Source organism: Miniopterus schreibersii (assembly GCF_964146895.1).
Source record: "Miniopterus schreibersii genome assembly, chromosome: 20".
Taxonomy (NCBI): Eukaryota; Metazoa; Chordata; class Mammalia; order Chiroptera; family Miniopteridae; genus Miniopterus; species Miniopterus schreibersii.
In genome coordinates, this window is record NC_138122.1 from 6,169,051 (window position 1) to 6,183,381 (window position 14,331).

Sequence of the window (14,331 nt, forward strand, 5' to 3'; positions counted from 1 at the left end):
CACGATTACAGATTGCTCAGGAACCTAGGATAGTACTGTTTACCCCGAAAAGCAAATTCTGCAAAGAATGTCTGTGATATTATGATTTATAATAAGAAATATGTGTTTTGCCTTCATCCAGTTTCTGGCACAGAGCTCTTACAACCCTTGGAATAGCCTGTGATGTGTGGAAAGGTAACTTTTCTTATGTGGATGATGTGACTTCTGGAAAGTGCCTAAGGATGGAGGTTGGTTGCCAGGGGAACGAATTATGTGATTATCGGGTTGGGACTTTCAGTGCCCCCAGCTCCCACCACCACCTCCTGGGGGAAGGGGATTGGAGGGGGTGAAAATTGACTTCAATCACCAATAGCCAATGACTTAATCAATTAGACCTATGTAATGACGCTTCCATCAAAACCTAAAAGGAGAGCTTCTGAGTTGAGAAACATGTATATTTGGGGAGAAGGGTGTGCCTGGAGAGGGCATGGAAACCCCTTGCCCTTTCCCCATACCTCACCCCATGCCTCTCTTCTGTCTGACTATTCCTGAGTTATACCCTTTTATAATAAACCAGTAATCTAGTCAGTACCATGTTTCCCTGAGTTCTGTGAGCAACTCTAGCATATTAACCAAACCGAAGGAGGGGTTGTGGGAACACCTGATCTATAGTCATTTGGGCAGAAGCACAGGGGCCAGCCTGGACTTGCCATTGGCATCTGAAGTGGAGGGTAGGGGGCATTCATATAGGACTGAGCCTTAACCTGTGGGATCTGACACTGTCTCCAGGTAGATAGCATTAGAATTGAGTTGAATTTTTGACTCCCCTGCTGTTTTGAATTGCTTGTTAGAGAGGGGGGACGCCACACAAGGGCATTGGTATCAGAACTGCCATGGCTTTGTTTTACTTCCCTACTGTGTGTTTCTCTACTGCTATGCATACATACCGTATGTGTATCTCTGTGTTCATCTGTGTATAATATGCAGAACAAAATAAATAACACCACTACTTACATTATTTCCATGAGTTACTACCAGGGAACATACAATATCTTATAATTTAAGAAACCTTTAGAGTTGCATATAAGTAGTCAGCTCAGGGCCACAGTATGAAGGTGGTTGACACTACCCAAGCTGACCCATTCTCTTCACATGCTCCCTCTGCGGGTAGCCCTAGAAATCCATAGGCTCCACCGATAGAAAGGCCAGGATGCAGGCACCTGCCCTGGGTGGTGTGGTAAGCAATAGCTCCTCCAACCTCCCACACTTACCCAGGACCCTTCACTCCAGGCCTGCCCTGTTGGAACCAGTCACCCTTACAATCCTCCTTGCTTTTGTGCACCAGAATGACATTGATTGCCAAGAAAGCAGAGGTCTCACGCCTCCTCAGTTAACAAAACAAAACTGACAAAAGAATTTGAGCAGGTAGGGAAAAAAGATCTAGGAATTCCCAGGACTTCTTTATCTGTAAGATGTGTTCATTTTGATAGAGACTTGGGGTATACATGGCCACTAAGCTCAGGAAGTCCAGCAAAAGTGGGCAGGGGGTGGCACAGCAGGGCCTGGCGAAGGGAGCATTAGAAGCTGGAAACCTGTGCCTGAGCCTTCTCGCCCCATCCCCGTGTGCTGAGCAGTTGCATCTTCCAGAACCAGAGCCAGCCCCAAGCTTCCAAGGCAGCAATAGGATTCACACCTCCAAAGTGCACTACCCAGAAGCCTCAGGCCCTGACAAAGGCTGGCTGCTGCCCAGTGACTGATGATAAGAGCACAGAATCACTATGTACTGAGCCAGAAAAGCTGCCATGGGTTAAAGTAGGAAAAGAACAATGGCTGAGAACCTAAAAATGTGCTGGCCCAATGCACCCATTTTTTCAGATAAGAAAACTGAGTTATTGAAGTGGATTGGCCAGAGTTCCTGGCTAATTAGTAGCAGTGGGAAGACAAGAACATCGGCCTCCTAAGTTTCTGTTGGGCCTATATTTTCAGAGTTCTCCAGAGAAACAGACCAATAGGATATATAGAGACACAGATAAGAAAAGATTTGTTATAGGAATTGGTTTGTGTTGTTATGGGGGCTAAGAAGTCCCAGGATCTGCCTTCTGCAAGCAAAAGAATTAGGAAAGCCAGGGGTATAATTCAGCCTGAGTTTGAAGGTCTGAGAACTAGGGGAGTGGATGGTGTAACTCCCAGTCCAGAAGCCAAAGGCCTCAGAGGAGGTGAGGAGAGGGGGAACTTGCATAAGTCCTCGAGTTTGAAGGCCCAAGGACCAGGAGCTCCCCTGTCCAAGGGCAGGAGAAGATGGATGCCCCAGCTCAAGAAGAAAAAGAATTTGCCCTTCCTACAATTTTTTGTTCTATTTAGGTCCTCAAAGCCCTGGGTGACACCCGCTCTCACCGGGAAGGGCAATTTGCTTTACTCAGCCTACTGACGCAAATGCTAATCTTTTCTGGAAACTCCCCCACAGACATGCCCAGAATTAACATGTCCCAGCTCTCCAGGCATCCCACAGCCCAGGCAAGGCGACAAGTAACCTAAGCCATCACGTGGCGCCTCAGATCTTGTTGGTTCCGTCGTGGTGAAGCCATAGATCGGTTCTGATAGTGCATGTGGAGGGGCAGTGGGCTGTAATACCAAGCACTGTGCCTTCGCTCCTACAGAGGCCCCGTCCTTCCTTCTTAGTGTCTGTTTTCTGGTGGGCAGGGTGAGCAAGGTAAGCCTTATAACCAAGAAGGGATATTTTTAGAGAAAGCACAAGAGGACAGAAAGCACAGAGAAGCGTCATTTTCCCACATTCGAGCATCTTCAGACCCATGAAAATGGGCCTCAGATCACATAAGTGGATGATTAGTTGTACCTCTAAGATATTATCCCAATCTGCCCATCACGGGGAGGGAATAAAAGCAGCTACTCGTCAAAATCTGCAGGAATAGGAGTCTTAGAGGGGAAAGGAAATAATTAATTTCCCCCATTAATACACGACATTACCCTCAGACACACACAGTCCTTCATACTTGTCAGCGCCTCTCTTTCCTCCCCATCTCTGAACAGAGACAGAGCAGTGACAGATGAGAGCCACCTTGGAACTGCATGGTGTCTCTACTCCTGAGTCTGCATCGTGGGGACCCAGACAAAGCCAGGGCAGCCTAGGCCAGCTCTGCAGCCTACTCGCCCGAGTGCTGGACCCCCCGGTGTTGCTTATGGGTCAGTGATCCCGAGCTCCTGCGTCGCCACTCTGCCCATCAGCACCATGGGCATTTCCAGAACTTAAGCAGTTAGATTCCTGGGCATACAACATATCGCTAAGCTACGAAATGTCATATGACCTGCAATTTTTATTTGATGCACAAAAAATAATTGAGGCTTGGACAGCTAAAAACACTTCCTCAAAACCAAGTACCATATTGGTGGCAGCACAGGTTAGATCTTAGGTCTTCTGATCTCCAATTCAGAGGCTTTCTCCATTTGTTCCTGCAACTCACACAGAGTGGTAGAAGGTCATGTATAATGTGACTTGTGTGGTGACCAGGCTAAGAAGGGAGACCAGGGGAGATGTCAGCTTACTAAGAGTCTGCGCTGGATGGTAAGAGGGAGACAGACTTGCCTAGAATAGCAGATGCTGCTGATGCAGAGAGCCCTTGACCAAAATTTCCAAAGGGAGCGAACATCGCATCAGGTGCCCCTCGTCCGTCTCCCTCAGCTCCCGCCACAGCCGAGGGCGTGAGCAAAGCGACCTCCCTGCGACGCCTCAGCGCTCAGGCCACATGCTCTGCCACGTGTGCAGAGTGTCTCGGGCTGGGGCCTGCGTGCCGAGAGCGCTGCTTGACTCAGTGGGTATCGTACCAGGGTTTCAAAAATATTAATGAACTTTAATAATTAGCACCCTTGTCATACAGCTGGGGACTACTACGGGGAGACGATAAAAGGGAGAGAATTAAAGGGAAGGAAGGAAAGGAGAGAGGAAGCGGAGCCGTGAGTCTGCATCGAGGCCCCTCTGCAGACACCGGCCTGCGATCTTCCTCAGAAGCACCTTTCCCCAGAACCCTGAACAGGCCCCAGGCAGCTCTGAGCTGGGCCATCCCAGCCACATCACGGGGCGCAGTTCTGCTGTCTGACCTGCCCGGATCCCTGGAACCAGCTGGGTTTGCACCCCGGGTGCAGCGGTGCTGACCCCCGACTCCAGGCGCCTTAGGCTTCAAGCGGCCGCTCTAGTCTGCGCTCCAGAGAAGAGTGTGTCTCATGGGCCTCAGTGCCAGGAGAATGGAGCACACCCGTCATTCTTGGCCCTTCTCCGGCAGAGTCTACCTCCCAGAATCCACAATCTACTTGGTGACCAAACAAACCATTGTCTCCCATTGGATTCAAAAGTGTGAATGTTGGGACAGCCCCACAGTGAGGTTCCTGCTGCGGCCCAGGCGCTGGGGCCTGACACAGGCCTTTCCTTGGGCTGGAAGAAAGGCGGCCACATGGATTCTCATCCAGAGCAGTGCACTTCTGAGAGCAAACGTGACTGTTAATAATTGTCCTGGGAAACCAGTGTCAACTGGGATTGTCTCCCACAAACTCAACTATAAGGGCACACTTGCTGTTACTACACAAAAACAAAAACATTAGTCCACACGGGGAATGAACCAGGTGCACTTGCTGGAAGGAAAGTTTTAATTTGCCCCAAAGCAAGCATGGGGCAAAGCTTTTGCTCTATGTTGCTCTCTTAGTCAAAATAACTTGAAGATTTTGGAGACCACCTAGCCCCCAACAGTTCTGACCCTACAGGTTTGCTGTGGGCTCAAGAAGCTGTTTTTACAAAGCGCTCACAGGTAATTGTGGTGCTGGATACCCACGACCACACTGTGGCACAGGATGATTCTGTTCTGCCAGAATATTCTTTCCTTTGAGGGACGGGCCTGGAGGACTGGCCGCTCCTGCTTAGGCCAATGCAGGCGAGGTGGCGTCAGGCTCTCTAGAGACCTGTGTAAATGGAGGCAGCAGCAGCTCATTCATTGCCTCAGTCAGTCTTTTTTTATGTTCCTGAGCTTTTTAAAGCAGTATTTTATTTAGAACCCATTTTACTTTTAGTGTTAATACTAGAATGACCCTGTTGGTTCAGATTGCAAATAGTAGTAATTAAAGCAGAAAACATGTAATAAATAAAACTTTTTCAAGTGTCCTTAATATTTTGTCAATGACTTAGCTATTTAAGCTCCGCTTTTCAAAAGTAATAATATTTTTCTTCAATCTCTATGTCCTTTTTGTCTGAATTGTTTCTGTTTACATTTAGATACATTTTAGAATATACATGTTAGCTACTTTTTTAATCCAAGTCGGCTACTCTGTTCTCAAATGGATTTCACCTCTACCTTCAGCCAGTATCTGCCTCTGTATGAAATCCCAGTCTCCTGCATCCTAATTCTCAACGTCTCTGTCTGTCTGTCTATCTCTGTCTCTTGTCTCGGGTCTATCTGTCTGTCTGTTCACCTGCATCCCTCTGTCCAACTCCCTTCTTTTCTCTCTGGTGTGCACTCTAGACCTCCTTTTGCAGGGTATGTGCCACATCCTTGCAGGAACCCCCTACCTGTACCTATCACTCAGGAACCATCCCTTTGGGTTAACAGTATCATCTAGAGTCTAAAAATCTCTTGTCTTGAGTCTTCCTACACACAGTGAACCATCTCAGGGGGAAAGAAAATCCTAAGCAAAACCAAGCCAGACCCTTGTCTTCACTGTGCTGTGGGAGGAAGCTGCTCGGGCCTTCACGCTCCATCCTCCGGACCTGGGTGTTCCGACCACTGTGGGCTGACAAGGAGCAGTAGACACTGTCAGGCCAGCCCTGGCTGTCATCACCTCACACACAGCACGGTCTACTTTCTGGGCCTCGCCTGTCGACACCCTGACTGCATGTCCCTCACAGAAGCCAACGGACACTCAACAGAGGGCCTGAGCAGGGCGTGCGGGGCACTGTGTACTACTGGGCCCGGAGTGCCTTCCAACAGAGGGGGCCTGGGAGTCTAGGGGTGTAGCTGGCACTGGGAAAGTGAAGGCCACAGGAGTCTTCAGCGTACTAACTAGGGGGTCATCTCAGCCATCCTTGGACATGAGTGTCCCTTGGACAGGTTTCAGAGAATGCTCATGCTGGGGCTCCGTCCCAGGCCAGTGCTATCCATCTGTAGTCGTGGGCACCCGGTCTCTTTGTCAGGCTCTCTTTTAGCGGTTCTTATATGCCACCTGGGAGGAGACCCCAGGCACTCCCTCCTAGACCTTGCTGCCCAGAGGGTCCTCAGCAGTCTCTTCTACTGCTCCATCTACCAGGCAAAATCCTTCACAGCCTTTCATCTTGGCTTTTCTCCTCCTCCTAAAAAAAGCTCAATGCATCAGAACTGAACTTTCTGGACAGTCTTACTGGATGAGTCACTTGGGTCCCCTTCTTGTGTCATCCTCAGCTGTCCCATCAGAATACGGGACCGACTTAGGAATGTCCTAGTGCCCCCGGCTACTGGGGGCATTATTAATGTACCCTTCCCCCCACCAGGAGCCCAGTTAACTCTCAGGGCAGCACATTGATCTTGTCAGTGGGCTGACTACCAACTTGCTGCCAGCCCCAGGGAAGGGAGCCAGCAAGCGGCCTGGACCCGGGCGGGCGGCCCCTTCCTCGGGGAAGGTCCTGGTGGCCTCGGCCTGAGAAAGGTTATCAGAGCCCAAGACAAAGAGCTTCTGTCACCGGCAGCAAGTGAGATGTTGACCCAGAGGCTCAGTATCCAAACCAAAATGACTTCAGCACAATTCAATTGCTTGTATTAATTAAGGGAAAATGAAACAGTGGGTTTATCACAGTTTTCATTAACTTCAGTGCAGCGAAGGGACGCGTCTGGGAGCTGGGAGCGGGCGAGGGTGGAATGCGGTGCCGTCCACTCGCCCGGGTTTAATTAAGGAGGGGGAGCCCCGAGCTGCTTGCTGGTGGCTGTGCTCGAAGGAGAGTCCCGGCTGGGGGAGGGCAGACACTGGCGGCGAGAGGAAAGGAAGATTAAGTGGAGAGGGAGAGTTTTGGGGGCGGTTCAGAGTTCCCCAGCCTCTAGCCATGAGGAGAGAGAGCGAATGCTACATGTCTACCTTACAGTAGATGCAGGAGTTCAGAGAACAAAGTGGAATTCCTTCTCAGGGTGCTTGCAGCCTGGACCGTGGGGTGGCTCCCGTGTAGGAAGGGAGCCGCAGCAGTCCGAGGCCGAGCTCACATTGTCCCAAGTGCTGAAACCTTCCCCCAAGCCCAGCTCAAGGATATTTCTCATATTCCTGTTCCTCAAAAGAAGGAAGCGCCTGTGTCAGGAGGTATGTGACTGGGGAAGTGCCAGGAGATCTCTAGGAAGGAGTGGAAACCAGATCCCCCCCCTGCGGGTTTCCAGATGGACACCTCCCCTGCACTGCCCAGGAGGTAAAGCCCCTCTCCCACTGCAGTCGTCTTTGTCTCCCCATGGACGAAGGGGAACTATTGTAATCGGAAAGGTTGTTGGCTCCGGCATCCCCTGGGCCCCGTCAAGCAGGGAAGGCCATCACCTAGAAGTGAAGGTGGCGCTCCTGACTGCCATCACCTTCCTGAGGCACCCCTGCTTGGGTATGAGGGGCCCTCCTTACCCCGGGCTCTCCACTGCAATGCAGGCCATGCTCTCAGGTCCAGCTGCTGGCCTGCGACTGAGCAGCGAAGTCAAGTATTTCTCTTGCACAGGTCTGGATATCTTCACTGCATAGAGTGAGAGGCAAGGGCCTTGTCAGCCTTAGATGCCAGGCAAGCATCTTGTAGGCCAGCTTGACAGCAGCAAAGCTAATATCCTGATCTTTGTGGCTCATCTTATGAGATTATGTTCTATTGAGTAGAATCCTAGAGAGAGAGATGGATAATTGACAAGATTTGGGCACCCAACCCCAGTTGAACTTCTGACAGTGTCTACTGAGTCCTACCTACCTTGAGGGCACTGAAGCAGTGAGGAAGGGACAGCTTCAGGTGGTTTCCTTCCTTGCCCTTACCTTGCTCCTGACTTCTAGGGCACGACATACCACAACATGCCAGCCAACCCATGCTTTTTCTAAGCATGGTCCACTCCTTGCAGTTTCCTGATAGCTTGAAAGACTATGTAGCTTGGTGAGTGGGCACAAAGCTAATTTCCCAGGTGGATCACAAAGCCCAGCTGTGGCTTGGCAGGTCAGAAGCATGCACCTGATCATCTGGGCACTTGATTTCAACTTTACAAGGTCAGGATTAAGAGTGCTCATCTGTGATAGCCCCTCATGCTGGGATGCAGGCAAAATTCTTTTCTTGCTTTTCTTGAGCCAGCTAGACTCGTGGGGTGCTCACCTCTCCCCACTCTATTGTTCCCTTCTCTTCTGGCTCTCTTGTTCAGCCAAGTTCCCCTTCCTCTGGCCATTTTGTGCCCATGCCTTTTCTTCCCTGTGTGGATGCCACCTTGAGCTCCGGTCCTCTCCTCCCTGCTAACACCTTCCTCCTGCTCATTTTATCTGTGACACCTGTACCCAGCTATGTGCCAGTGAGTCACCTCCTCACAGGTCTCATGGCAAAAGCTGTGACAAGTGCTGACATTTAACCTCACAAAGTGACTTCTGTAGGTAGAGCAGCAGTTTCCTATGGCTCATGAGAAGGGACAGTGGGCTGGGGGCACCTAGGAGGCAACTTTTAATCCCCTCAAAGGGTTTACCTCAATATGAGTATGGGCTCTGTGAACAGTCTAGCAAAGGGATAGGCTAGTCCCTGAAGTCATCCCTGGGGCTATTCACACAGAAGGGAACGTACTCTGTGAGGGACACTCATCCAAAAAGCAGAAGGCTAAAGTCTTTGACCCGCATCACTCTTCACCTCCATAATTCTAAGGAACTGGCTGAGATGAAGAAGAAAAATCGGGCATGAGTGACTGTGAGATGCAGCTGGAGTGGAAGAACAGGGAGAAAGGGGGGCAGAGCTGGGTCAGGAAGCCTCCAGAACTTACTCTGCATTTCCTACTTGACCTTTGCATCCCTGCATGCTCTGGTCTCATTCAGCTCTGATAAATCTTTCTGCCCCCCCATACCTCCCTTGAAGGAGCTAAAAACAATTAAGAATTTTAAAAATTGAGCTCAGGGACAGAAAAATATAAACTGCTTCAGTCTGGGGCTCATGAGACTGCAGACCACCCAGGTCACGGGCCTTGTCTTCTCCACCATCTCCACCCCCCACAGTGTCCAACTCAGCTCTTCTGTCACGTGGATGTGAGTAAAATACCTGCCAGTGAGGCCAGGGCCACGGCTGCTCCGGGATCCTCTCGGAGACAGTCTCCCTGCTCCTCCATGTCTAAGATGGAGCAGGCCCTGCTTATCGGCGGCTTGTCTTCTGCACTCCGTGACTGTGTTAAGTCAGAGTAAGATCCCTGGAGAAGAGAACCTGGTGTCCACAGAACCTGGGGCTTAGTCACCCCACCCCCAGGCACATGTCCTGAGTCTGAGGGTCCCAGCCCAGAGGCCTCCCAAGTCCCCTGATAAAGGGTCTTGTTTGTATCCTTGCAGACCTTCATCTCGCTAACACAGTGAATGGAGCTTGTCTTCCAGGCACTCCTCCGTGGAAAGGAAGAACCCTCTTTGTTAATATATTTCTGCCAGTGCTTCAGCATCGCTTCCTTCTGCTCGCACCCGTGTTCTGTGGGGCTGTCTGAATGCACAGGGCAGGTTGATGCTGCCTCTGGGTTACTGGCTTATCACAGGACATCTCACCGATAAGCAAAACTGTGGGCAGACTGGGAGCTCCTGTTTTCCTACATTTTGCCAGAGAACATGTTGTACACTTGGAGCCCATCATTTTAAAATCCCTTCTGAAAGAGTCTTCAGAACGTCTCCACGGCACGAAGGCCTCTTGCCTAAAGCTGCCTTTCTTTCCTTCCTCCCCCGGCACACCCTGCCTCCCCCTCCTCTCCCTCCCTTGCCTGTCTCCCTGCCCCTGTGTCCCTCCCTTCGCCTCCACAGTCAGCACTTTGGCTTCCTGGCCGCCAGCAAAGAGGATTAACACGTGTGTAGCCTTCTGCCCCTCTCTCTGCAGCACAGAATCAGATTTGCAGCCAGACCTGGAGACGACAGGAAGCCCTGCGGTTTCCTCGGTCTCCAGGCACTTAGCAACCGAGATTTGCTCTGCTCTAAGACTCTCCCCAGCATCAAAGTGGGGAAGAGAGCAGTGTCACACCACCTTCAGTGGGCTCCGGATGGGAGGGGCATCAGAATCTGCTTCCCGTTTCTTAGCAAAGGAGCTGTGTTGGCAGGATGCATAAAGAACCCTAACGCTGTTTAGGGTTCGGATGCTCAGCCTCGATGGACCCTGCTGAGCCCTGTGCTCCAATGAGGAGGTGTCCTTCAATGCATGCCCCACAGAGACCTTGGCTTGGAGCACTCAGTGGCCCTTGTTAACCTACTGCCCACCTCACAGGCCCAGATCATTGTAAATGTGCAAGAGGGAGCCAAGGGCGGTGGTTGGCCTGCCTTTCAGCTTCACTACCCAGAGTGCAGGCCCCAGACCTGCAGCTCGAAAGTACTCGGGCGCTTGCTGGGAACACAGAATCCCAGGCCCCACTCTAGGCCCAGTGACTCGGATCTATATATACATTTTAAACCCCAGCAGAACTTGTATGCAAATTAAAATCTGAGAAGCGCTCACTTTATAGCACAAACTTGGCAAATTCATTTTCTCACTTAATGAGGGAATATTATCATAATGATCCCCATTTTGCATGAAGCACTCTCTTCCTTCCTTTCTCTTTGCTGTCACATATCCATCCATAAAGACAGCATTACAGATAGTGAAAATAAATTCCCTATAAGTCCCCACAAAGGGCCCAGGAACGGCCCCACCCTCACAAATGCGGAGAATCACCCAGGGTCCTAGCACACGGGCCTGTCTCTCCTTTGAACTGAGCCCTTCATTCTGGGCAACCATCATCCCTACATTGACTCGTAATCATTGACCTGCTTCATCAGGGCCTTTAAGGCATCTGCCGGGTCTACACCAGCAGCACGAGTGGTCGATCCCATTATCTACAAGGAGAGGGGTCAGGGGCCCTGCCTGAGGCTCCTGCCCGGACCACTGCACGTTGCTCATTTGTTTGGATTAATGTGTGAGGTTTAGTTACCTGTGGTGAATCCACTGTAGTACATTTTGAAAGTAGAGGAGAGCCTTCAGAGTAGGAAGCCGACTTTGGATCCTGCCGTGTTTATTCGTTGCAGAAACCTACAGTGCCATGAGTCTGGAAAGCCTTTTGGGCGTGTTTGATTTCATTGCTTTTTAACACTTATTAATACTTAGACCAGGAACCCAGCATTATTTCGAAAGTGAGGCAACACTCATCTTTATTGGACTCCCTGAAATAAGTGACCTTAGAATCTTAGAATTAAATCTGACATTCTGTTTAGCCTAAGAAAAATAAGGACAAGAGGATGAGCTATATCTATCGCTCTAATGAACATTGAGGAGTGAAAATGGAACTAACCCGGATGATTGCATGTCTGATGGGGTAGAGACCTGTGACCAGCTCCATCACTTGGAGATCCCAGCAGACAGGGCCCTGCCCCAAGTCCCAGGAGGCGCCGTGCTCTGGAGTGTCCTCCTTGAAATCTCCTAAGTTCCCCTCTGCTGCCTGAGACCAGCCTAGGCCAGTACTACCATTGAGGAAAGACACTCACATTTGAGACTGAGAGTGTGGACCTGCCCCAGACCCCATTCCTCCCCTTCAGGGCACATTTCCATCCCCTCTCTCCACCACTCCTCACATGAATTCAACCAGATTTCCCGGGATCACAAAACTCACACCTATGGGCTTGTCTCAAGGTCCTTTCAAGAGGTCCAAGTTCCAAGAGGGGGGCCAGGCAAAGGAAAACTTCTGCTGGTCAATGCAAGACTTCTTTAATGGGATTGCATGAGATTGGGTTACCAGATGGTACTAATTTTAGGTGAGTCAAATGTTTACACTGAGAAAGGTCCCTTGAAAAATATATGACTGGGGCACCACACCGTCTACAGATGACCTTGGTAACCAGCATCCAGACACTGATGGCAGAGCCTGGGTGGGCATGATGTGGGGTGGGGAGGGAAGCAGGGAAACCAGCAAGAGCTGAAAAACAAGCCTAGGGAAATGGCTAGAGTATAAACTCCCCAAGGCTTATACTTGAAGCAAAGTCAAGATCCCAAAGCACCCCTTCCCTACCCCCACCATCAGCCCACACCCTAGACACCATGCCCTCCTGTTCCACACCCATGAATCAGAATACGCTTCTACAGGGGTGCGAGGAAAGTTATAATGAGTTTGTATAGACCTGAAAAGTAATTTTTCTCTAACTCCTGGGGCACAGAAAGGAATCAAGCAGCAGGCCTATAAGAAATTCAAATGGCCATACTTTTCCTTGGCCTTTGTGTGAGCTGGGTTTTCACCGGAGCCTGGTTTGTTGACAGAACTTAAAACATTTGTATTTCAAGACAGAGGATCTGTTCTCTTTGCACTAAACCACAGGCCATGGAACAAGGAATGAGGCAGAGGGGCCAGGAGCATGCAATGGAGACTGCCAGCAATGTAAAGTTTGCAGTCCCAGAACATTTTGGATCATGAATTGCAAGCTTCACAAATGCTTAAGAATAAATCTTCCAGAATGCTCTACGAAGTCCATGAGGCTGTTCTACTGATGGTGGATCCATCATTTGGGACTATCATATTTATGTTGGCAAAAGTTTGTTGAGCACCTACTGCAGAGCAGTCACAAAGTCCTTTCTTATCCATTCATTCTTCACTTCATCTTCTCCTGCACAGTCTGAAACCAAACCAACTGTTTGGGCATTTATTTGTATTAGAGTGTTAAGTGGTCACTTATTCGTTCTACATGCAGCAGTAGTTTGTATTCTATATTCAAAGGCATTTCTACACAGTGACAAATGAAAGTGGCCATGCTAACATACTCCAAAGTTATTTCCACAGTTTTTATTATGTTATTGATCATTACAATTCTCTTTTTGTAAAATATATTTTATTGATTTCAGAAAGAGGAAGGGGGAGGGAGAGAGAGAGATAGAAACATCAATGATGAGAGTCGTCATTGATCGGCTGCCTCTTGCACACCCCCTGTTGGGGATTGAGCCCGAAACCCAGGCATGTGCCCTGACCAGGAATCTAACAGTAATCTGCTGGATCATAGGTTGAGGCTCAACTGCTGAGCCACACCAGCAGGACATGACAATTCTCTTTAAAATATCAAAGTTTAGCCAGTCCAGTCATAGCTCAGTAGTTGAGTGTCGACCTAGGATCCAGGAGATTGTTGTTTGATTCCCAGTCAGAGCACATACTTGGGTTGCGGACTCGATCCCCAGTCCAGGGGCATGCAGGAGGCAGCCGATCAATGACAACTCTCTCATCATTGATGTTTCTATCTCTCTCTCTTCCTCTTCCTTCCTCTCTCTGACATCAATATATATATTTTTTAAAATCAAAGTTTAGTGCTGTGCTATTTTACATGTACTCTTTTAGTTTATCCTCATAATAACCATAAAAGAAAAATATCTTCTTATCAAATACTCCAAAAATTTAAAGTGAGTTGGACAAAAACATATTGATCCAAGACTCAGCAGAAAATTTCTTTCTTCAAATGCCATCTTTTTGAGCCAACATGGTGTTTTATAATCTTGATGTTTAAATCCCATTTCTACAGCTTTTCAAATCCCTTCTCCTACCAGTTCTATATGTGAATATGCTCTGTCCTGGTTTCCCAGTTTCATGATTGTTTTTTGTCTGTTTCCTTCCTCCCAGAAGGCCAGGGCTTTGTAAGTGAGGATGAATACCTGGAAATCTCTGACATCAAGCGTGACCAGTCTGGGGAGTACGAATGCAGCGCCTTGAATGATGTTGCTGCCCCTGATGTGCGGAAAGTCAAAATCACTGTAAATTGTGAGTGGACCATTGGCAGGGAGTTCCAGGGGGAAGGCGGAGTAGGGACTAAGAGAACACGCTGGTAATGGCAATGCCGTTTTCTGACAGACCGAGTTGTCTCCAACAGGAAAACACTTGATAAGATGGCTGTGCCCTGGAGTCTTCCTGTGACTGTCACAGCTTTTAGCCAGTGGGGAGAATTGTTAGCTTTGAATTGGCTTGATGTCCTAAAGAAGATGCTGGGGTAAATGCAATATCTTCAAGCAAGAAGTTTTTTCCCCTCCTTAAATGGGGAGAATTGTTAGCTTTGAATTGGCTTGATGTCCTAAAGAAGTTGCTGGGGTAAATGCAATATCTTCAAGCAAGAAGTTTTTTCCCCTCCCTAAATAGACAGTTATTTAACTGGGAAGGTTGGGTGTCATAAGAAATC

General features: G+C 49.2%; 1 protein-coding gene across 6 annotated transcripts in view; it reads left to right on the forward strand.

The window, feature by feature from the left end:
- OPCML (opioid binding protein/cell adhesion molecule like) overlaps positions 1–14,331 on the forward strand; it is a 1,023,398-nt gene that overhangs the window by 987,819 nt on the left and 21,248 nt on the right. For 4 of the 6 annotated variants that reach the window (XR_013997786.1, XR_013997787.1, XM_081122824.1 and 1 more), the window contains one exon: positions 13,782–13,919. Coding sequence is in view for 4 of the 6 variants with exons in the window: in XM_081122824.1 (XP_080978950.1) it covers positions 13,782–13,919 (138 nt within the window). In the remaining 2 variants the exon portion in view is untranslated. The remainder of the gene's footprint in view (positions 1–13,781; positions 13,920–14,331) is intronic. The other 2 variants (XM_081122825.1, XM_081122823.1) reach the window with 1 other exon arrangement.